The sequence below is a fragment of the Lingula anatina genome, chromosome 1 (genome assembly GCF_051362555.1).
Source record: "Lingula anatina isolate TDL-2025a chromosome 1, LinAna3.0, whole genome shotgun sequence".
NCBI classification, from domain to species: Eukaryota; Metazoa; Brachiopoda; class Lingulata; order Lingulida; family Lingulidae; genus Lingula; species Lingula anatina.
In genome coordinates, this window is record NC_141767.1 from 28,940,319 (window position 1) to 28,965,876 (window position 25,558).

At 35.8% G+C, this 25,558-nt stretch overlaps 1 protein-coding gene across 2 annotated transcripts; it reads right to left on the minus strand.

The window, feature by feature from the left end:
* Positions 1-5,971: 5,971 nt before the first annotated feature.
* LOC106175903 (T-box transcription factor TBX20-like) lies at positions 5,972-25,210 on the minus strand. Of its 2 annotated transcripts, none has more exons than XM_087000804.1 (7): positions 23,714-25,210; positions 15,945-16,263; positions 10,158-10,431; positions 9,358-9,510; positions 8,272-8,339; positions 7,924-8,060; positions 5,972-7,468 (listed from the first exon to the last, which is right to left on the minus strand). In XM_087000804.1, the coding sequence occupies exons 1-7, from the start codon at positions 23,913-23,915 to the stop codon at positions 7,128-7,130; spliced, it is 1,494 nt and encodes a 497-aa protein (XP_086856930.1). In that variant the 5' UTR covers positions 23,916-25,210; the 3' UTR covers positions 5,972-7,127. The 2 variants fall into 2 exon arrangements, with proteins under 2 accessions (XP_086856930.1, XP_013413512.2); XM_013558058.2 differs by having other exon boundaries at positions 5,972-7,471; positions 23,714-25,200.
* Between the last annotated feature and the right edge of the window lie 348 nt (positions 25,211-25,558).

Consider the following 25,558-nt stretch of genomic DNA (forward strand, 5'->3'; position numbering starts at 1 on the left):
CAAATGCAAATAAGACGGCTGACCTCCGCGATTACTCTCTAGATTGCTCACAATGGTAAAAACAGCGCGTGTCCATCAACTGAGGGAGTCCATAAATTGGCAAGGAATAAAGAAACAAACGTACATTCATGTTAAATGGGACAATTGTTTATAATTGGATGTGGGAAATTTTTCTTGAAATTGGCCAATATCAAAAATCATCTTTAAATATTCATTAAATTTTTACATGTTGTTCAATTAAAGGAAACGCTAATAACCATTCTACATTATTCACAGAGAAAGATATGGTACGGAATAGTAATAAAAACCATTTACGGTACTAGTATAAGGTGACTTTGTTTCGGAGGTTGAAAAACCTAACCTTGGAAATAGAAGTAAAACTATCAGAACTTGAGGCCCACGTTTAGTTTTATTTAGGCCTTCGTAAAACTGTCTGCTGGTGTCTCTCGTGGATTAACAGCGAGAAGGAATTACGTGTGAAGATTTACACAAACCCTAGTGCGGTATTAACGCGCCCCGCGCGACTTCACGAAAATCCCAAAGGTCAGCTAATAAGGGCTTGCAAGCACGAGAAAAGAAGATAAGATGATGTAAATAATGATGTTGACTTCCCACCGCTCGATAGAGGTGTCCTTCAGGTGCAAGAACCAATTTTGGTATCAAACCGATTGTATGATGGGAGTCGCCCTCAGAACACGCGTGACTAGAGTCACAAAGACCGCGAACACGGTTCTCTGGTGGTGGAACTCGTAACTTAGATTATCGGGAATTATGCCCTAGGGTTTCACTTAATACAAGCAGATGATTTGCCCTATTTCTGTTTCAGTTACAAGTACTGGCTGACCTAGCCCAGATTGTATGATACAGTTGGTCTTCATGCAGGTTTAAACCAGAAATGATGTGGGCTTTATGAGTACTCAGTTTGAACAATCGTAACAAACTTAATTAAGAAGAAAGATGAAGTCATTAATGCTACCACAGTGTCGTTTACTTCCTTGGTTTCCTAACGATCAGCCGTTGCCATAATTACCCTAAACCAGGCCCCTTTACTTGTTATAGCAGTGTGATGGTGAATAAAAGACGTCGTGTGATTGGCCCTATGACGCAATCTATTTTGCATACATATACCTCACTTGTTATCCAGCCGAAATAATGCCAAATGTCTGTAAACTACACCAGAAAAATATCACTGGACCTAGAAATGGGTGAATTAGAATCATCATACAGGGGCTCCTTAAGTAAGCTGATCATATGGACGCAGAGCAATATTGTGCATCTCTGCTCCTACATTTAAAAACTTATAGGAAAGATACTGCACTGGTAGATGCCCAGGATCGAACGAGAGGCAGATCGATCCACGCTTTATCTGTTCTGGCATTTTGCAAACGAGAAAAAAATAGAGAGGACCAACAAGGATGTTTCAACAAGCCAAGAAGGAGAGGAGAGAGAAACGAATCATAGGATATATCCTGGTTGTGCTTGTTCTGATTATGGCTTTTTTGGGAGGTATGATTGTCCAGCTGTTCCTGAGCAGCTCCGTTCACAACGTCATCCAGTACACGTCGGTTTACGGGCCACTGAACTGCAGATCTGTTGTGGCCGGAGAGGCTGGCGAGAGCACCAGATCTAACAAAAGACCCATGTATTACAGGATAGAAAACTTCGGAAATTATAAACCTAAGGGACCATTAACACCCAACTTGGTTTTAAACGGCTACAAGTCGCAACAGCATGGATTATTTTATTCAAGGGACCTCTTGTGCATTTTATACCTGAGAAATACTGTAAAGCATACTGAAAATGTTAATCATATCGGCAAAAATAGTGCTGTCGCAAAGCTTGATTTGAACAGAAGAAGGGAAGAATACACTGCTTATCGTACGCTGCCTACCAAACCATTGAAAAAGAGCATGCAAATATTTGCCAGATTACACAAACTTGTAAAAACAGACAAGCCAACGAAAAATTGATTTTTTTCATTAAGGAGCGCTGTTAACATTGTGGAAGATCCTAAAGGTGACGTAACTGGACCCTCACAAGCCTCGGGATTAGAACAGAAATCTTATGTCTTGTTTGAATCGATCTCGTCTTAATTTCATAGAATGAATGTGATGGGCACTGCGCGAGCACGTTGCCATATTGATCACAATATTGGCTTCGTTTAATTCATATACTGCTATCTATATCTACTTTACACGGAGGAGTTGTTAGGATTGATAGGAATTTATTTGCAATTGCAGATAACATAAATGCTTTTTTTTTTTTTGCATAGCCTCATAACTTACCACACAGTCAGTCTGCTAGCGTCCTAAATATTCCGTTTATTATTTTCCACTAAAGATATTTATCCTAGGAGACTGATTTTAAATTTGAGCTTTTTTGTGATGGAAAAATGGCTTTCACCTGTTTACATGTGGGATTATCACATTATCGCGCGTTTATTAAGGCTTGAGTGAAATGACGATGAAGTACAATGGTCACCTGTCTACTTAAAAGTAAAGTTGTTCGTAGAAGCTGACGTCCATGAAAATATAAAAATGAAATGGACAATGAAGACTACGTTACAGTTTTTCTTAAAGATGAGCTATCTCAAAAGGAGACACGATCTGGAGTGAAGATGTGATTGCGTTAGATGAGCTGCCTTAGCGCAATGGATAATGTATACCGGAGGCGTCGTCTCAATGTGCCGTGTAATAAATCACAGGATAAGGGCTGTATTGTCCCAAAAAGTAATGACACTAGATGCATGTATGGTAGAGTTTAACAGGTTGAATGTCACAGTTAGTGAAAGGAAAGCTGCGTCACCTATAACTAGGCATTTCAATTTGCTACGTTTATAATCTTGAATTACTTTTGTTTATTTCGTGAATACTTTTCAAAATGTAACCCCGAGCTTTTATATGGCGGTATCGAACTCTTAAAAGACTGACTCTGTGCCGCCATATTGTTAATCTAAAAAATTGATTTGGACTCTTGCTCGCTTGTATGAATGCTGTTCCCGAAAGGTATCCGCATATCGTATATCATGTCTATTTCTAAAAGACAAAATCAACTTTTGCCGCGGTTTTTTGCAATATGATGAATAAAAGACAACGTACGATGACTACCTTTGGTTATATTCGATTAACTGTGCGTGTGTGTGTAAAGTTTTGAAGTTGTCAACATCAGTGGTTGTATGCTTTATTTTTATATTTTTTCTCAAGGTGTCTTCCTTATTAAAGATATCCCATCAGCTGCTTTCTCCTCCAAATTAAATATTACTCATAGAAACAAATATTTTCCCACTTAAGAGTTATTGCTCGGTGCGTCTGTGCACTTAAATTTAAAGGGGTTTTAGTATTGTTACGGTCTGAATTGGACAAGATGAGTTGTTTAGCAGGATATGCAGGAATAATAGGAAATTAAGACATTTGCAAATAATGCCCAATCATAAGTCTGCTTCACATTTCTTGAAAGTTACAGATTCATCCAGGGATTTGATGAAATAGAATTTTTAAGTGTGTTAAGATTGTTAAAACAATCAAAATGAAAACAAATCCTGTTCGAATAAATGAGTCATTTTTACGAACGATTCATCGAGATTGAGGTACAGAATTTTGTAAATGCAATTACCCTGCTAACTACAGTACGGCTCGCGCAATTTTAGGGGTTCCTGAATATAAATTTGAATCCAGATACTATAATTTGGTAGTCATGAATAAAAGAGCGATGAAGGTCAGAAGTTAAGACAGGCTAATTCCTAACCGGTTGTCAAGATTGTGCCAGAATTTGAAGCTTCAAGGTCAAAACGTTGATGAAAGGGTATTTATGCATGTTTTTACCAAGCATGCCTACTGTCTTTACTATAAGTAACCAAATACGTCACCTAGGAGACGAAGGGCGATAATAGGCCATTACAACATCGGTATATAATGATATGCATTTTTGCCACGAAACTTAAACACAAAATTATGAAAATTCTTCAGTTTGAGTTAATGGGATCATTTGGTACTGCGTGACGTCATACGAGACTAGAAAACGTGCGAGAAGCGGTGTGAGGCTGGGTTAACTTATTGGCGTTTAGGGTGATACTCTGTGCGCCTGGGGTGTCGCCATAAAAATGAAACTCAGAAACATGGTTATATCCATTGCTTCAAAGCACTCACTTTAGTCTGCCATTATTTCTGACCCCACTCCTATCTAAATCCTTCAAAAAATGAATTATTAATAATAATAATAATAATAATAATAATAATAATAATAATAATAATATAAAAAAAGAAAAGAAGGAAGAAAAAAAGAAAAAATCTCGTTTGATTTACATTTAGTTGCGAGACTATAGGTTATCTCGATTGACCTCTATCCAGAACAAAATGATTAATCCAATGGTACCGAAAACTTGATAAAGGCATCTATATGTTGTGTGATGAGGTATGGCAATATTTCTATCTCGTTTAAATAACAGGCGATCTGAAGTTGACGCATACTCAGCGTATCAAACGTCTGGAATTGTTCAGGTTGCGATATTTTACGCAATTCGTAATTAAACTGAAATTTTCATCAAATTAACACCAACTTAAGTTTAGTTTGTGTGTATTATATTCAAAATCTAGTGTGGGCAATGATGGAAGTGAAGCATTTGAAAGACCGGAAGACGGGGTCAAGTGAGCACGTCGTCGTGCAGCAATATCTAGTACCTCTTTCTGTCAATTTTAATGTTTTTAAAGTGCTTTTTAATGGTTACCATGTAGTTGATTAATAACCTCGCATTTTCAAAGGTCTCCTTTCCTTTCCGTCCCTGACTTAATTCCCCCAAAGTCACTCAAAAACTGTTGTTCAGTCCAACTTTGAATCAAAATCAACACATTATGCAAATTCCGTTTTCTTTTTTCTTTTTTTATTTTATCGATGTCGTTGTTTCATGGGTGCTTGTGTTTAAAAGATAAAACGAGCATCACAACAAAACACTAGTCAATCATTCGGTCATGAAGTTGTTCATATTTTGGAACTGTTGAAGTAGATCCGGACAGCACTGATCGTCTTGATTTGAAGGATTTCTCTCTCTATTTCAGTGCAACGTGGTAATGAAGGTGCGTTAAATATGTCGGTACCCCTATGCGAAAAAGAAATCGATGGATGAATAAATTACTAACAAATCTTCTAAATTGGCAAATGAGTTAATTTATAAATGAACATTAAACAACTATGTTTCTGTGTCTCTAAAATTGAGCTCTTCATGATTAGAATAGTATGTTCCAGTAGGTCTACCGGTTCGCGCACGGAGAGCTGTCCTTTTTTTTCTATAATACTGTTAAAGCCAAAGTCTACTGTGTCAAGGATCTTTGTGATTTTTTTCTCTAATATTATTTCACATTTTTGTCCTATTACTTGTATACTTTTTAAGTTGTCCGTAGCTTTGTTCAATATGAAATGGAGGAGAATAACCACTGACTGCCATATCAAGAGAAGAAAGTTTTTGTACAGTATTAAGCAGTAGTGTAGTAAAAATATTAATTTAATTTGCTCATTTCTTTCTTATCTGTGGACTGTTTCAATTTTATTTATACCACAATTTTTCTCTATATCGGTTACGGTTACGGGTTTTACATACCACCGCTTTATTCCTTCCATTTATCCTAAAGCTAAACGCTTTCACATTAATTCATGATTCATATATTCCAACATAAGTTGTATATATATATATATATATATATATATATATATATATATATATATATACTTAGTGCGCTCAGCAAGAAACCTGCCTATAAGCGAAAAATTTCAAACATTTCAAACATTTCCTTGGTTAGAAATGCATGATATACCCAACTTTTTTTACAGTTTATGTACTATAAATTTAATACTTCTTAGATAAGTAATCATTATATAGACGATAAGTCTTTTTTGCAGTTAGATTTGATAAGTCAAAAAATGTTGATAAGCGAAGCAGAATGGTAAACAAAGCAGCTATGACACATTTTGTAAAGGCCCGTCCACTTTCTTGGAATATACTTTATTTACAGAACCATAATATACAGCATATGAAGTTCTCTGCAAAATTCATTGCTCACTTTTAAAAACGCAAAATATTATTTACAGTGAACCGTCAGATTCCAGTATAGGTGCTTTGTCTAAAATTGAAAATTCATGACCACATGTGAAACAATGAGCGCATGCCAGATACTAAAGTAGCCAATATTAACCATATTTTGATCGGAACATTTTCTACATATGATTTTCCTAGAATGCATGGTTTTGTTCGAATTCATTGTTCGAGTTAGTTTTTCTCTGTGATAATGATCTGCTTTCTGTTGAATGAAATTGACAGATTGCTCAATGGAAACTCGAGTACTCTGGAAAATATAATTTAGCCCCTAATATAGATTAAATGAGAATGGAACTTTGTTCTAAAAATCACCCCATAAGACACCGACTTTCTTGTATATCACTTAAACTGCTACATCTAACCTAAATGCTATGGGTCAACGTTGTCAGAAAATTAATAAAAGTACGGTGAATCATGAAACAAAATGTGCTAATGCTGTCGTAATTCTCAGGATGTGAAAAATGGTAGCACCAATATAGATTGCTAAATACCAAGAAATACCAAGAAAGGAAAGTTTGCAAGCCAACCAATGAAATAGGCGCAGGATTGTTTGTGAATCGTAATAATATGTGTTGACCGATTACAGCATAATATTTCGGATAATTTCTTATTGAATATGTAATATCAATTTCAATCCTTAAAATAAAATAAAATAAAATAGATAAATAAGCGGCCTTGATTTAGCAAATTTCGAACAATTTTCGAACAATATTCTGTTTGCTGGCTTTCTTCGTGTAGATGATGATGTGAATGTTTGTGGTAGTTTAGGATGGAGAATGCAATCAAATGCTGAAGCTAAAAAACGATAATCCAAAATAATCGGACCATATTCAGCAAATTCGATATCGTAATTAGTTAAGAACGACAAAAATCACTAAAGAATAAATTTTGTGAACGTAATAAATAAAACTGCTTAACTTTGGTTGTAAATATTGAATATGCTGTAGATCCTTGAACGCCCCCAAAATATACTAGACAAGCAGACTATTCTGTCAACAACTCAGTCCTCAAGTGCACGTTTATCTTTCACCACTTCCTATTTTCATCGTCCTTCGTATGCACAGGCGTAATAGTGAGTAGGTCCCCGGTAAAATCCGTTCATTCCCGACGGATAACTCGGGTAATTTAGATTCCTAGAATGCCTGGCTTTTGCCATGCTCATATAGTCCGGGCTCCCGTATGAGTGGTAGGAGTAACCGCCATCAGAGAAAGAAGACCCTGTCGACAGCTGGGGAGCAGCCACGGAACACTGTTCGGGAAAACTGACCGGAAGCATTACCCCGTGCGCTGACTGGAGGGGGCTACCGTTCAACATGTCCGTTGATTTTAAAGAGTCCGATTCTACATTTAACCCGTTTTGTGCGTTGTTTTCGTTTTCTTCGTCTTCTGTAATTAAAGGTGGATCAGCTGATTAAAGCCTACAAAACGTTTGATACATGTCTAGCTATGCGTTATTTGTAATGCGGGCAATTGGGTAAATTATGCTCCAGTAAATTGTTAGATAAAGCAACATTGAAATATTTTGTAAAATAATTTTTTTTTAATCATTTATTGCTAGATTCAATTTACTTTATATTTCCTTAGCTGAAAGACTTTGTCTACGTATTTTACCATTTCCGTTCATGCAGGAAAAAATCACTAAAGCGGGAAACAATGGCATCCGGTATGTAGCACCAGTATGTTTCACATACTCTCTCAAACATCTCTCCAGCATTAATGAAATACATTGACTTCTTAATTTTCAGCCTTTGGTTTTTTATCACCACGAGATTTTATTTTTCAAATTCATTCGATTAAGAGAGAGAGAGAAAGAGAGAGGGAGAAATAAATAAGTTAACCTTTATGTTCTTGTAGTTTCAGTGAGTTTTTCCGCCTCCCCGGTATTCTGACTAATTGCATGGAGCTAGGCCGCGTGTGGTTTCTCTGCCTGCTGCAGATGGCAGGGTGGTTCACGTTTGTGATGGACTCGATGACACTGAAACGGAACAAATTGACTATTCTCACTTTCAGATCTTTGATGTGCGCGTTAGAACATTAGGGGGTTAAAAGTCACAACAGAAGAATCACAAACGCTCGAAGCGTTTCTTAGATACCAAGCAAGGTTGCATCTGAAATACATGGTTAAGTTCTAGTTTAAAGTTCGCAATGACAGTATGTGTACCGTTACAAGTGGGGGAAAAACTTACCAGTCGTCTGCTTCTGCGTCTCGAAAACCTTTTGCGAAGGGGTTGCTGGCTATTTTTAATTGGGTAATCTGGAAATATAATTTTCAGACAAAAATTAACGAGCTGCATTTCCAGAACACCATCGCGTTTTAATAATTCTGGTGTAATTTCATCCGTTATTTTGCAGCTCCGACGGTGGCCAGAAAAAACATTGTTAATGTAATCCGACTTTCCAGTTTATACAACTCTGCGTTAATAGGGAGCGACTCGTGGTGCCTTTTCACCTTTTTCAGTTTCGTATATCTCCATGCATCAACTACCAGGCTTCTTAAATGTCAAGTTACAGCTGAATCCGTTCATTATTTAATCTCTGTCACTCACTCTCTAATTACCAAAGGTTCTTACCAGCCCGGGAAATCTTAGTCTTAATTAACTTTGATAGGGGAACTAACGATCACCTTTGTCTCAATTCACCCCGATAGTTTACAGAACCCCGCATAAATAAAAAAAACTCCTAGCCAGAGTCTGTTCAGCACTGGATTAGTGTAAATTGTGAAGAAAGGGTTAGTGGACAAATCAGTCATAGACTAGTGGTCAGGTTTAGAGAACCGGTGCCTAATCTTCGTTCAATGAAAAGAAACCGTAGTTATGGATTATTTTAGATTAAATGAATTACATCAGAAATCTAATGCAGTAGTAACTCCTGTAATGTTGATATCAATAGAACGGCTGTTTCGCGTTCTTTCCCAAATTTTACTTTTACCACTTTTTCTCGGTCACCACTGTTCTACTGCCTTATGTTTTGGCAGTGATTTGATATAGCTATTCATAATAGAAGAATAGGCATTTCCATGCTTACTGAAGGCATTTCATTAAACTAGTAAATATATTTCATTTTCTAGATAAATGTAAATCAGTAAATAAATCCGTTTTTCTGAAAAACAAAAACGCATACTGATTTTTGTTTTGTGTACACCTTTGCTATTTTTCTGTGCTTTTACGCATCTTTAAATTTCATAGTGCACGAACAATTTACAAGAATAACATCACTCGACACTATCGTAAAAATAACAATTAACTATGAAGAAAAAACATTCAAATTCTTACCCTGTGATTTTGATATGCTGTTACTGCTGTGAATTTTGTTTCTATGAAAACAAACGTTTTGTAGGTCTGACATTGTGATACGTCCTCCGCTTTGGGGTTCACGTAGATCACGTGAAAACGAGGTTGGAATTTGTGCATTGAATTCAGGATTATCTAGACGGAGAAAAACAAAACAGTATCACATGTACATAGATAAAAAAAATTGGCAAGGGTATTTTAAATACCAAATGTCAATGGTAAAGATTAGAAGATTATGAGAATCTTTGCCATTTTCATCGAAAAAAGCAACCATTACATCCAAGTGTCTAGCATGGCTTCAGCCATTTCCCCACCTAACAGATGTAACTTATAACTTGAATTAATTCGCGGTTTAAATGATTATAAACCACTATACATCATTACTTTAAAATATTAAACTTGAGTTTTTCAAAAAATGAATTTATAAATCTAAGAAGAGGATCACACTACCCTGGAAATGTACATGACTTTTATTCTATATGAATATGTATCTAAATACATGTGTAATGCACTATTCTTATACACACTTGTAAACATTAACAAGATCATTGGAACAGCTCCGATGTTTTCTCTTCTGTCTTTTTCCGCATAGATTGCGAGCGAAACGCATTCCTTAAAATTATTCCATATGATTTTCTTGATTAATTCAGCATTCCTTACAACTCAAGGATAAACATTATATACTTATGTTTATTTTTAAATCTATGTCATTCAGATCTCTCTTTTTCTAACAAGCAAAAACTGCATTTTCAAATCATCTCCCGCATTTTACAAAAACTTACGTGTCCGTTCTCGTCCATTAGATTATTGGTCAGCTTCAACTTGTCGAAGGACACCACTTGTTTCATCCACTGTGCCCCCTTGGCCGGAGAGTCCGGGTGGACGTGTATGCGGCCGGGCATGTGGGGGTCAGCCTTACTGGCCACCACCCAGCTGGACGTATGGAAGGAGTAGCGGTAGCGCTTGTCATCGCACGGGATAAAGTCCATCACTAACATATAGTCCGACATAGGGTCCAGCCCGAAAAGACGTACTTGAAACGTGGGGAACATGCGCCTGTGGATGATATTTTTCTTTAGATTATCACTGTGAATTAATTAAAAATTGAGCTAATTTTGGGCTAATTTTGTTTTTAACACTTAGAGAATGTTTTGAAAATAGAGTATGTTAAGAACGGTCAATAGTTCAAGTGCTAAAGATCTTTCATCAAATGTAAAGAACCTTAATCTAATGTAATAGCTGACAAAAAAAAAATCCAAAAATGGAATTTAACATGGCTCTCTTAGATATGTACTATTCTTAAATTAAAAGAATGCCTAGCGCATGGATTAAATGGAAAAATGACCTTTGGTAAAATACCTGAGGTTATGTTACATTTACAATTACTAAACCATATACTGATAAAATTGTAACCTGGCAAGTTCTTGAAAACAGAAGGTGCCTGACAACCACAGTTTAATCGTCTTTGCGAGTGATCTAGCAAAATGTTGATAAAATAGAATAAACTGGGGATCATCTTCAAAATAAATTTGGTTTGCTTTGCTTTTTATCTGTCTGAAATAACTATCCTCTAAAATCTTCTTTCGTAATATTTGCTTTGAAACCACCCAAATATGCAATTGTGTTCTTTCTAATGTTCAAAATTTCTTCACCCACCGCTATAATTTATACGAAGAGAAATATCTCAACCGTTACTCATAATCTAACTGTGACTCGAAGTTAAAAGCAAAGACTGGACATCGGCGTGGAATGTTAACACAATGAATGTCGCTGTATTTCGGGCTGTACCTAAGTCTACTTGATTTAATAATTATATTAATAATGTTACAAACCTAAGTTAAAAAGTGTATTCTGACCAAATGTTAATCAACGTTCCACTTCCTTCATAATTATCACATGATAAACTTTAGATCTATATCATTATTCCGACTGAAACGTTGTATCATAGGTTTGATTATGACGATTTTTTAACGTAAAAATGCAGATGCTGATGTCAGCTGCGATTGGTGACAAATACACCTCGTTAAGAGGGTTAAGTGGCTTTATTTGATATGATTACTAATATATGCTTTTCGGACTTTTCCGGTTCTTTGGCAAATTACTTTTTCATCTTAAACTTAATCATCTGGGCCAGTTGTGCTAAAAAATTAAGTCGAACGGTGGTCTTTATTTCAGCATTGAAGACATTTAAGACTTAAAAGTTTTATCAGTGGTAATATGTCTTTTTTTTTACAAAAAGTACGACATGGCTTACGTTAATTATTTAAAAATAATAGACTAAAACACACATATTTTATATAAAAATAGACCAAAATTCCGTCTTCAAATTTAAGACAAACCTACTTCAGTTATACTGTGAAATTTAGCCTAGACACTAAATTCTCAGCAAAAGTGTACCTTAAGCTTTCTCCAGGCGTGTCATTTAATAGACGGCTTCTTAAAAGAATTTTTAGTCAAAACTTTTAGGCTAATTTTTTGGCTTACTTTTACTCAATTCAGATTTGTAGTTGTCCACTTCAGTGAAATAGTGCACCTGATTTATAAAGAGAAATAAATGATCAATAGAGAATTTACTTTTATCGACGACTGTGGATTTCTCTTGGATCAAACTACACTAAAATTTTACGTCTTAAAATTATGAAATTAAGACCAATTTAAGGCCTAAAGTTCTTTGGACCCTTACTTCATGTACTGAGGAGACTTCAATTCAATTCAAGCCCAATTATATGCTATAATAAAAAGTTTTTTTTATTTTTTTTGAAATCCTCAATCATTATAAGACCTAACTTGTAAAAATCAGTATTCTATATCCAAGCATCCTCCGAAGGAAAGCTGTCGACTTTAAACTATTGACATACCAGATGGTACTAAAAAATATATATCTGTCAATAAAATTAACAAGGTAAATATTTTGACAAATATAATATATATTAAAGGATTGATGAGCCAACTGTTTGCATCATACTTAAGAATCCGGCAATTTAGTGTCCAGAAGTCACTTAGTAAGTTAGGGTTGCAATTAGACCAAATTACACCAATTAGACCAAAGACCTGCAATTGTGGGACTATTAATTTTAATTGTTGTCTAAATTGTACTTCATTACTTAAAAACGAAAAAAACTTAAGCTGCATATTGTAACATAACTTTTTCATACAAGTTCAGTTCTACTTTCAGTTTTTCTTTAATTCCCATGTAGGCATCTTGTACATTTACTTACAACCTAAAATAATGTCAGCATGCACATACAACATTGATTTTTCTGTTAAGTGGACATTTTCGCTATATTTGCACTCTCCAAGAAGTTTTCATGAATTTCCTGGCAAGCAGGTTTTAAAATCTGTATCATAAACGAATGACAATCACAAACAGCTAAATCTGTTGTCTTGCATGTAGTTTTTATTCCTGATGACAAAACACAATAAATATCTGCTGGTTTAACATCACATTTCATAACACGCAAGCCCCATTCTTTCGAACGGATATTTCGATAATTGGTCATCATTTAGTGAAATAGAAAACAAGTGCTAATAGACCGTCAGTTTTAAAATATTTTCGACTTCAAAGGGGAGGTTAGTCAAACTTAATGGGCATATATTTCCCAATGTTTTTATCCCACGTGCGGTCTTATCACCCTGTTTTTCACAGTCATTAATTGAAAAGGTCAGTTAGTCATTGAAATTTGTCAAAGTATAGCTTTACACTGACTTTAGACCCCCTTTTTCTGGCTGTAAAAAAGTCAAGAGAATAACCCAACCCGAGACATTCAAGTTGCAGCGGCTACGATTGGATTATTTTGGGTATGACGTTATTTATAATTTTTCGTTAGGTCAGTCGTATTAATAAATCGTTCTCCCAGCTTAGATGTAACGACTTACTTTGAAAAAAAAACCTTGAAAGGGCGATTTATGTCAAGTACTACAGATATTACAGATGCATCAAGCAGGGACGCTGATACAATGCACATTTAAGGGTGAAGTGCAACTTTTTCTTCTGATATCTTGAAAATCGAGAGCGCAAAAAAGCTCTCTGTTACTTGAGGCACAATACAACATTGACTGTGTACTGAAATAAATAGTCACAAGAAGTCATCAGTTTCAAACAAAATTTCCTTGGTTGGGGAGTATTGGAGATGTAATTTGATTTCTCATTCTGCAAGGTTTATAAACACACCAGCAGGCAAAACAGATCATTTGCCCCGCAGAGTTTATATACTGCCCATCCCTGGGTGCTATCCGTTGCTCACAACAGTAACAAAGCAAACATAGATTTATACCCAAGAACTTTAAAAACCATTCTTCACTTGCTATTATTGAATTTGATGTAAGAATTTTAGTTTGCTTTTTTTCTCTTTTTTTTTTCTTCCTTTTGACATTTTTCTTCTTTTGCTTCCTTCTCAAAGTTCTCAAAACGATCCTTTTGACGTTTGGCCCTTACTTCTCTCCCGCGAAAAAAAAAAACCAACCTTATCAAACTGACGAAGCAGGTGCTATCAAAAATAAACGAACTCTACATCTGAAACATCAAGCGCATCGTATTTTAGAAAGTCTATGTACCGAAAATACCACCAAGGTTGAGAAGCCCTCTTCCAGCCCATTCGGCAACTCATTTGTTTCAATTATTATGGGCCCATATATCACACGGCAACCTGTTAAAGTCAACTCAAGCATCACAACAAGGGAAGCAAACGGCCAAAGATGCAAACTGGAGGGCAAGATAGATGGGAGCGCTCATACACACCTTGACAATAAAGATAAATATTTTGCTTGGGTTTTTTATCGAATGTTTACGTTACGAAAATATTGCTTGGTTATGTTTGGATTTCCAATGTATCTATTTTGAGTCCGCTTCACGCCTCGTTTTACGAAGAACGAAAAGAAAGTTGATCTGATTTTTAATAGCTTTTTTTGTCTCATGCTTTTTATTTTCGTTCTTATCAAATATATTCATTTCATCAGATATTTTAGCTTCATTTTATTCATTTTTGTCCTTATTGTCATTATCACTTCGCTCAAAAATCGTCTTATGAATAATGCATAGTCATATTTTTGTGTATACAATTAGCTTTGACCAAATCTCGATCAAGGGGAGAATCGGGGTACAGCGCAGCTTTTTTCTAACTATATCTTATGTGTTTGCAATCATCAAAACATACAGAGAGTTGAAATTTTTTTAAAACCTTCAGTATAAAAGATTGGTATCACAGCTGATGATGGTTCTGATTTCTTTATAAGAGTGTAAAAACAGGAGTAGATAACGCTGTTAATGAACACTACTCCATGCGAATCTATCAACTTAAGAAATGACTATATACTATGTGCCTGGGGATAGCGTACTTTCCATCGAACCTTAGCAGATAAAGTGCTTTTTATTCATACAAAAAAAAAAAGTTTACTAAGATCTTTAAAAAACACAATCCCCTAGACGGCCTACTTGGGACAGATAGACAGTAACATCTGTTCACATTTTGCCGTGCTACAATCTGGGGCCAAGCGCGGTTCGTGTAGTATGCCTCATTTGTTTATATTTCTAAAATCCCCAGAGAGATACACCTGCATATAGCAAAATTCATACAATACCAGGACGGCCCAAACGTTACCGCGTGCGCAACCCGATCGGTTTCTTTGTACAACTGATATGCATATATATATTTCTGCGGTCTGGAACTCGGCGGAGAGGGGCTTTGTTGCAAAAGCCATTAGAACCAATTTATTTACGAATCGGTGGGTGGCACAGTCGTATTATTCAAGATATTATATGTCGTGTTTTTATTTTATTTCTACGAAGTTTAAACCTTGGAATGTGTCATATGTCATTTTCATGACTTGGCAAGTTGGCAGACTCGTGTGAAGGGTGCTCTGCTAAAAATGATTTCTGGACTTTTAAACTGCGGATGAAACGAGATATGATGCGAGATTGGGGCTGATTTTTTTAAGTTCACTAAAGACAAGATGCCGAAAAAAAGATAAATCAGGCAGGCAATATTAGTCTTTCGTACTTACGCATAAAAGCGATAAAAAGTTATCATAAGACTTAAAAACTGCTTTCTAAATTGACACAATTTGGCTATGTTTACAAATTAAGCTATGAAATGAATAGAAAACAAAAAATAGATATTGCATAAAATACTTGATGTTAACAGTCACCGTGCTATGGCCTACTTACAAAAACAGCTGTCTTTTTTATTCTAGAAGAAAGCATGTAACTACGGCAAAATCAGCGAGACTTTGTACCTTTCTTTTCTAATTCTTATTTCTAATATACATATACATTTTTAACCGATTATGATAATTTTTTTCACTAAACTTGTTTTATTTCTCAATGATCCATCATAGAAACGAAAGAAAAAACATTTAGTCGGATCAAGCGACCTGACGGTGAATTAGTGATTATTTCCGACTGTATAAGCATTTTAGAATAACTGAACAATGTCACATAAAAAAGTTTTGAAATAGATTTAAAATTTTGGCTAACACTTCTCTACAACAGAAAAAATGTCCCGCTAAACACATGTTAAGCTATACACAGAAGGCGCCTGACATTTCCCTAACTCTACGCTGTCAAAGCTCACCTGCCCGCCTTGGTGACGATCATTTCCGTGCCCAATTCGTCAAACTCTCGCCACAGCTGTCGCATCTCCAGATCCGAGGTGACGTGAATCAGCTTCGGGTGGAGGGGTTTATGATTATTCTCCAAGCGTACCACTACCGGATCGACCCCCGTTTCCTGTTTTAGCGGCGACAGGGCATCGGCGTGCTTGCCGTTTTCTTCTGTGGTCGTGGACGTGCTTGTCATCGAGAGATCGGAGTCGCTGTTTTCTCGGTTCATTTGAGAAGAAAGACTCATATCGTTATATAGCGGGCGTCCCGTGCCGGCGTTCATAAGACAAGCTATGAGAAAAATAAAAACAAAGAAATGAATATAATATGACAGTTGACAATCCGATCAGAGTTATTAAAAAGCTATGAGGTTTCAAGTTATCAGCTATTTAGTAATTGGAAAAATTCAAAAGTAGTTTGAAGTAGTATTTCATTGCTAATTAAATCCTTTTTTGTTTGCATATATTTATAACAAATCATAACATATGTATTTCAACATATAGATGTTTCATACTAGACGACTTTTTAATGGCAATAAGTCAAAAGAGTCAAAATTTTCTTAATATATTTTCCAGAAGAAAGGAACCCGACAGCAGAACTTTTTAGCACATTAATCTTAATAAAAACATTAAAACACTATCAACACGTACACACATACAAGGCAAACTTTATATTAACTGCCTGGCCTGGGATTTGTATAGCTGAACCTTTACTCGCCCACTGCATTTCCACAGGCCGCTATCATTTGCTTTTTTTCCCCTGCTCCCTCGAGAGCTACATGTATAAGGTATAGAAATATCCCTAACAGACGTGACAGAGCTTTGGCCTATAGTTGTACGTATTAACTGCCGGTTTGATGAAACCATATCAAAATGAGAAACAAAAACAACAAAAGACTTTAAAGAATTATTCCCCTATCTCACAGGCCTGAGAAAGTCAATGCCATTTCTGTACAGTATCTATGGACTATAAGCTTAGAAAAAGCTTAAAAACATAAGTAATTGGAGTTGGTTGGTTTCTACACGTTACATAATATGACTCATCAAATAATTTATAATTTTAAAGTACACAACATGGGTTTGAAAATCCCCCAAATGCTTTTTTTTTTTTTTTTTTTTTTTTTTTTTTGGCGCTCACAGCTTTAAAAAAACTTGCATAAAACCTTAAAAACGATTTAAACTCTTAAATATTTTTTTGCTTTAGTGTATCTGATTTTGATATTACTACCTCAAGGAGATGATAGCTGGTTATAATGACTGGCCAGTCATTTAAAACTAAATCAACCTTTATAAATTTAAATTAAGATCAAATGCAAGTGCAGAGAGGAACAGATAAATGATTAGTGAGTACGAGAAAATTGCTTATTTCCCCGGGAAAATCCACTCTGGCGGGTAAATCATATGGAGCTGTTATTTAACTTCCCAAATGTCGTATATTATGTGAAATATCAATTCTTATACACTGCCATCATTGACTTCCATCTTTAATAGTAAATGTTCAGTTTTACGCTGTCTGGGGATTTTATGTGACACCAAAAGATTAACATAGGTCCGTTACATTAGCCATAAACAATAATCTGTATAAAAAATTTGACATCACATAATGACATTACCTACTTGGGTCAGCTCAGATCATAACACATTTTGTAACTGACCTAATATTAGAAAGCCTATATTGGATCTACACTGAACGCACCGTAGTTAGTACTTACTCTATATTACAGAAAATAAATCTTTGATTTATAGACAGAGCAAATAGGGGATAATAATTATATTTTTCCACAATTGCTTCAGAAAATTGACGTTTTATGAATAATTGCTGAAAACATAAAAAGTTTTATCAACTACTCCTCTATCATAATAACGTTAATGAATCGGTGAATATCGTCATCTGATATAGTGTAGCACCAAGAGAGAGTCATGTTCACGTAAATTTTTTTTAAAATAGTGAAATGGTTATATTAGATACCGAAATGTCCACAAAGCAGACTTTTCTCGTAGACAGAACAACCAGAACCATTTCAATATTAAAACCATTTTTATCTTCTTTTTAAAATACGTGATGTTTAGTATCTCTTTATTCGCTCTTCAATCTCCTTAAAATGAAACGGATTTATTATTTTTTCAGCATCAATTTTTTTTGGGGGGGTGGGGGGGGCTTAAAAAGACCTAATCACGTTCGAGAGAAAACCGTATCGTTTTCAAAGGCCCCCAAAAACTTTTTTAGAAAAAAACTTTAAAGATATTGACAGTAGCGGCATGTACCTCCCACCCTTTTGTTAATCTGCTTGTTTTTCCTTCTGCTTAAAAAATTAAAATGAAGCGTTCCCGCCTGTTGAGGCTGTATTTAGGAGGCCAAGAGTGCGCTATGAAAGCTTCTGATGTGACCCAACATTTGCGAATACTGCTGTATTTTTACTTAACTCCACAAGTTCCAGACATGCGATCTTTCTTCGACATTATGAGCTCACTCCAAAACAAGCCCAAGGTACTTTGTTTCCAGTACCCACACAAGACGTAATGAAAACATGCGCCTCTGATGATTCCTTCCTTAGATCTTTAACTTTTTATCAACATATTTTTTACATTAGATAAAACAATTAACACACGTCCATTTGAAAAGTTGCGTGTCTGTTTAAGGGTCTTGGATAACCTCTTGCATGTTCCAGCACAAGATAAAATATTCGGCAATCAAATGTAGCACAATGCGCTTAGTAAGCTAAACTCCAAATATATACCAATCAGCATTGATAAAATTGGAGAAAATGAAAATATCAAGAAACCGATAACTCTGATCTCAGTAAAATCTCTCTTTGGCAGTGAAGTAATATTACAATAACAAAAAATACAACCTGGTTTTCAGTCTCTCGGATCATATACTGTGTCCGTCTATCAAAAGAATTTTGATCTACACAAGCATATGTTGGGCGCCGAGAACTATATGGTTCCCGCTTTTACCAGCTGATCAGACGTCTTAATTAACTCAACCAGACAGCTTAATACCTAATCGACGGACTTGATAACGAATTAACAATTGCAGACTTGAGTGAGTATCAAACGGCCCACCGGCCGCGGCATTTTGGGAGTGCTCGGCCCGTGCCGTTTGCCCCTTTCCCCAGACAGAAATAAAATGATCAAGCAAGTGTTCTTACACCTACAGGTGATGCTTTCAATTACTTATCACGATTTGTAGAACTCATGCTTATCAAATCAAATCAAACGCAGCATTCATTTCAAAAACATCAATAAATGCGCCAACAGAGTTCGCATAAAGAAATGAAAGATTATATACTGTAAATTAATTTCGAAATATTTTAAGCTGTAGACGAAGATGATTTACATGACTTAACTTACATGCGTCTGTTGTCATAATGGCACTCTGAGTAACAATTCCAGCACTTAACATTACTGTATCAAGAAGTCGAGTTGTGAATATTTGGGTCAAATGCTTATTTTACGGAAGAACGTAAGACCAATTTTTTTCTACTTTGACCCAAGTGGTTGTCCACTTCAATATTTTAATGAAGATATTGGGTTTTTTCCAGTAAGAATGATTTATGCTAACTATTTGGTAAATCCTACTGAATTACATTTGTATCAAAGACATGAATTGAAGTAGATGAAACATTTTGGCCATGAAGTGGAGACCAACTTTCGAATCAAGATTTTTTTTTAAATGTAAAGCTGACATTGGGCATGTGAACGAAATATCACAGTCATATCTCCTGACATTATACGCCCAAAATTGTACCTATTTAAGAATAATGATGCGAATATGATGACAGTCATTTTTTCGACATGCACAGGTTGAGCTTGCATGACATTTTTGTCACATTAATGCAAATGTACAATATATAATAATAATTAATTCCAGGAATTTTAGGCCACCCGCCCATATTACATTTTACAATTTATATTAAGATAACCACATGTAGCAACACATGTAGTATGACAAAACAAAATTATTATACAAGTGTAACAAACATCTCATCACTGTTAGTAATACAAAATAAGAACATGAATGAATATATATGAATGCTTAATTTATTTTTGCATGACGAAAATCATGTGCCTTGTCTTCTTTGAATCTGTGAGTTCGTAGTGAAGAAGACGTTCGATATCTATTTATTCAACTTAATTTGAAAAGGAAAGATTTGCCAACACCGGGATACAGCAAATGCAGCAACAGTAAAAAAGCTATCATACAATGCCATATTGTTCACTCATCAGCTTAGTGTCATCTTTTTCGCATTCTCACCAATCAAAATACTATTTTTAATTGCACATTAAAGTACGTTTTCATTGCACGTCTAAACAAGTTCAGCATTGTCATCGCCATTTCAGTATAATTATTTTTCAATATCTCACTGGACTCATTTTTTTCATTCACATACAGGATTAAGGGGGTTTAATCGAGTGGGACTTGAAATACAAAGTAACGAAAACAAACAAATGTCATTCTTTGGTGAACATTTGTTTTTTTAACGTAGACAAAATTATCACAATGCAGTATCGTTTATGTTTCGTAAAAGACTGAATTTAAATGGCACTCACACAAACTAGGCAGAAAGTGGTGTGCTCTTTGTACTTTCCTAAGATCAAAAGGGTTATCTCAGATTTTAAGTGTAATATATGTCACTTACTGCTGATTTCGTAGCCTATTTCTTTTTTCAAATACCAGGTGCCATGTTGAGAACTCGATTTAATAATATCGCATGACTTGCAATGGCGATTGGTTTTGATAGCAAAAAATTATCAATTCAGGATTATTGACACTAATGCACCATTAATTGAAATGAAATGAACATGAAATAACACCACATATTTAGGCGCAAAGATGTGTTAAAATTGCATATCTTATCTTTTAACGTCTGTGTCAGGTCATACCACATTTTCAAATCCCGTTGAAAGCTCTTTACGCTTCTTTCCTTTGATGACTCACCAGATAAAATTCTAGAAATATGTTAATGGTTACCTCAAAAAAAAAAAAAAAACCTAGGATAATCAGATTTTAAAAATGATAAAGGATGATGGTAATGTATGACATACCAAATGAATCACAATTCAAATTTAATTTCAGATGTGTGATTACGAATTGTCAGTTTCTGTTTTCTCAAAAACAACTTATCTTTTTTCTTCTTTTGCTATTGTATATATTAATATTTCGTAAATATTGTATTTTTCTTGGATTCATTTAGGATAGCATATTAAGTTCAAGCGATTTGCCTCCTTTTTCTTTGAATAAACCATGTTAAAAGTAGTTTTGGGGGAATTCAACCTACACAGGATTATAAAAATGCACCCCCGGCAATATCAAAAAGTTTGTTAACATTATATAATATATTTTTAATTAGCAAATTTTAAATTGATCCAATTTTTTCTGCATGTTCATATAGAATAAAAATAATACATTTCTATGTGATGTTTTATATCAAAACTTCCAGAGATTCGGACTAAAGAAAACACCATTCAATGTGATGAATTTTTTGGGTCATGTGCATCTGAGGTACCGCAGACAAAACATGGACTTGTACAGGATTACCTATGACGCCAAATTGAATCCTTTGAAAAAAGACCAATATTTTTCTAACTTTCACATTTTACGAGGAGTTAGGTTACGCAAAGAACATGAAATTTCAACTGTTTTGGAAATTCGAATACTAGGATATCTCTTTTAAAATGTTAATTTTTTTCGCTATGAATGTCATGATTGACCGTTTCTCCTGACAGAAACATCGCAATTTTAATAACGATCTCCATTTAACTGTTAAGAAATATTATTTTCAACACAAGAATCACAGTGATGCCATCGTGAATTTTGAGACCAAAATAATCAAGATGGCGGCCAACCCGTCTGATAGATTCTATTTATCGCACAATTGGTTTTCTCGCCAGCCCGTTCACTACCGTACGTCTCAGGCTGCGGACAATGGCTGAAAATTTCGAGGTCCATTTATATCTAATTAATTTACCCCTTAAGAGAAGGAACCTTCATCCACTTCATCAAGTTGTGTTTGATTTGAATGATTTTCTTATCCCCCATTAGTGTACTACGTTACATGATTAGGCCCCTATGTACTCGGGCAATATGCGTTGGTAATATTTGCTTTTAAGACACTTAAAGTTTGCCATCCTAATAATGAATACTAAGATCCCTAAGATGGCAACCATATCTTATTTAAAAAGAGGTCAAGATGCTAACTACTCTATGCTTACCTATTCGGTAAACAGTCACTGGACTCATACTGTTTAGAAGTTTCCCCCTACAATGTACTATTACAGCTTGGGTTTATTTACCTTTTAGTAATAATGGATTTTCACATGCAGGAGTGTCCACAGATGAGGCTGAATCGTTGACCTGAACCGTATCCTACTTTCACAGAGTAATGGAATACTAACTTTAAATTTTAACTTTAAAGTCTGCTGGGACCCTCACTAAAGGCATTTGGTAGGCATCAGCCCAGTTCTATTTACACACGTTGCAAATATCAGAGTTTTTATACAATACAAACGAAATTGCATATGGTGTCGGCCCTTCTATTTCTCTCCTGGTTTAAAATTCTTTAATTTCGGAAGTGTCAGTGTTAGAACTGATACAGTTTAAATAAAGTTCGGTGCCAGGGGGAACTCGCTCATTTTCTTGGCGTCTCATTTATTTCTCGCTTCTCATTAAGTTATAAATATTATTTTTAATTAAATAATTTCTTGCAGACTGAGGAGTTCAATCAGTGTTTCCAAGAGAGGCACCACCACGTGTAACATAAAATCGGACTAGAAATGCCCAGCCCCCCATGAAATACATCTTCCTAAAGTGATTCAGAATTTAGTTTTAATCAATCTCTTAACCTAAAAATTGACACTGTCAATATTTTTTTACTGCCAAGGATGACAGCTAACCGTGAACACGCTTCTGTTATAACAATAAATATATGTTTTAACCTTTAATACGGATTCATTTTGAACTTTAAAGTGCAAATTCCGGACAAGATATACCAGACGAGCACTAACAGAGATTGCAAATAACTCAAGAGATACCTTGAATCAATTTCAATTAAATTTCAATTGTCCAAAGTGCGGATCTTTGCAAGATTTATCTCTAACCGACTGAACCGTGACAGGGCTCAACACCAGGGTTTGGATTTCCCGACTGTAGTTGGTGTTAATTAACGTAGTTGGTTGAAGTAGTAATATGTGCTGGTATGGCGATGACTTTTCCAGGTCGATCATAAACTAGGTAATTAAGCTATTTATAAGTGATTGGAAGCCAAGAGTGTGCATGTGAGGGGTGGTCTTGATGCCGCGCACGCCAATTACTATTAGATTTTGAGATAGGCAACAGGAGATGTTAATGTGAGATTTCTTGTTGAAATACAAGCTAGGCCACCTACAATATGTCACTAACTCATGCTTAAAACCATTATGATATTGAAATGCATTATTTATGTGTTTCCTTGCAAATAACAGAAGAAATCAAATTGTAACTTTTTGTTTAAAATTGAAAATTTCATCAGTTTACTCATGCAGTTTGATATATTGCAGGCATTTGGGAGTCTGCTGCAAAATCAATATCAAAATCTAAAATAAAAATTTACTCAGACGTAAATTACTCTTTAACTTACAGACAACAGCCCAAGCTGAAATAAAATCTGTGGCAAATAGCACAAGAAACTATTAACAAAAATGCTATTAGGTAAACCAAACGAAAAAAAACATCAAAAATTTACTATACATATGCCACTTACCTTCCATGCTTTTAAACGTATTAGACTGCACTAAGGGTTGAGGGGCCTGGCCCCAGTCATAGTACCATTCAGATCCCCTCTGTCCCGGGGGATACCCCCCATACGTTCCGTCCCCCATGATCGACCCTGACATAATGGAGGCTATGGTGAAACTGTTGGCACGAGGAGACAGCGGGTAGTTATTGTAACTGCCCACATCCATATTTAATTTTTTAAAAATGATGGCTCCACGCTCTTAACACAAAAATAGCTGCAATCAAAAATAAAAAAATACGAAAAGCCAAAACAAACAGGTTGTAAATCAGAATAAATGAACCGTTTTTCCTCCTTTCGTTCCAAGTGACGTCAGATACAAGCGGTTCCAATTCCTCAGTGCTTGCATTTATAATTTGCGTTTTAAAAGTTCCCCGCTGTTGCGTTATAATAGGCAAGCAGGCATGGACAGAGGGATCCGTATCATGTTGTAAATAGCGGCGTTTCTCCTCTCCTTCCCTTGTGCAGCACGGCACGGCTTATGCTAACCTTGGAAGATCATCAAATGAGATCATCACTCTGATGGTAGGTGATGCGTCAATGAAGAGAGGAGAGCCAACCTTCTCTTCCAGCCTCCTTGGCTTCTCCCTGCCAATCATAGCAAGGCTCCGTTCCATTAATCATCCACAAAGTGTCGCGGGATGACAGGTTATTGGTACCATGTGCCTGGGGAATCGAACTCACCGAGGATCAGCCTCGGATTACAGAATAAAGTTCCGTATCGTTCACTTTGCCCAAACTGCTGTTTATTTCTCCAAAAGAAACATCTCCTTCTCCACAACGATGCCCCCCCGCGCGGAGGGTCTCAGCGCAGTCAAAGTGAAAACCGAGCGTGGTTTAAGCGCCGAAGTAAATTTAATTAGAAAGTTTAAGAAAACACACGCACGGTATTTTCGTATCGCTGCGTTAACAAAACATTTGATACCGTTTTGTCAGGAGACACAGGAAAGGGGGGGGGGGCATACAGTGTCATTAAACTTTGGTTAGAGGTGGAAGACAGTTTGGGGGATATGTAACAGGAACATTGTCTTTATCTGTAGCATGGAAGGAGAGAAATATGCCGGTCCCGGATATCGCTTCAATCAGCAAATTAACAAACTGGCACCTAGTTTAGGTGAAAGGTGTCTCAATTTGCTCTCAGTCATACCATCAGAGTATCATCACTTGCCAACAAGTAAACGGTCATCGCCCAACTCGGCCAGCTGGACAATCTCAATAAACTGGGCAGTGGTCAGTCTTGTAGCAACACGAATGTATGATGGAAAACAGATGGTTGCATTGGTCTTGTCCAACGTGTGATAACTACCTGTGTGTTTGGTCTTTAGAAGTGTGTGGCCTGCCACGGTCCGCAGGTGCTCGGAGGGGTTTCTGGTCATTCGCCCACCCGTCCAAACCGAAAGGAATTTCATACTCAAAACACACACTTCCTCTCGAGATGTTGGAATAATAAACAAAAGGGATACAAATTTTGAAAATAAGATCTGGCTGGGCACTTTCAAAACTTTTCATCATTTGTGGGTATTTAGGACACTGACGGTTCGTGCAACTTTATAAAAGCACGAGATTAAAGTGCTATCTAAATTTTTCTTTTCTTTTTATAAAATAAATTTAGTTGTGAAAAAGACATATCATGTAGAACTTAATTAGATTTAATATTTGAAAACTTAGGATGTTTTCTGGCCCAGCTTGTGCGATGTTCCGTGATGATGGCAAAACGTTTGCACACCAATGTTTTCAGGTATTAATGTGTGGTCCTATTATCAGAGACCTCTCCTAAAGTTAATACAGATGTCGGTTATATAGTTTCCTATG

Bases quoted from the DNA above. Each gene is read 5' to 3' on its own strand.
- LOC106175903 (XM_013558058.2), bottom strand. From the start codon at position 23,915: ATGGATGTGGGCAGTTACAATAACTACCCGCTGTCTCCTCGTGCCAAC. The intron at 16,264-23,713 runs GTAAGTGGCATA...TTTTTCTCATAG, and splicing joins TACGTTTAAAAGCATGGAAG to CTTGTCTTATGAACGCCGGC. The intron at 10,432-15,944 runs GTGAGCTTTGAC...TATCATCCACAG, and splicing joins ATCGTCACCAAGGCGGGCAG to GCGCATGTTCCCCACGTTTC.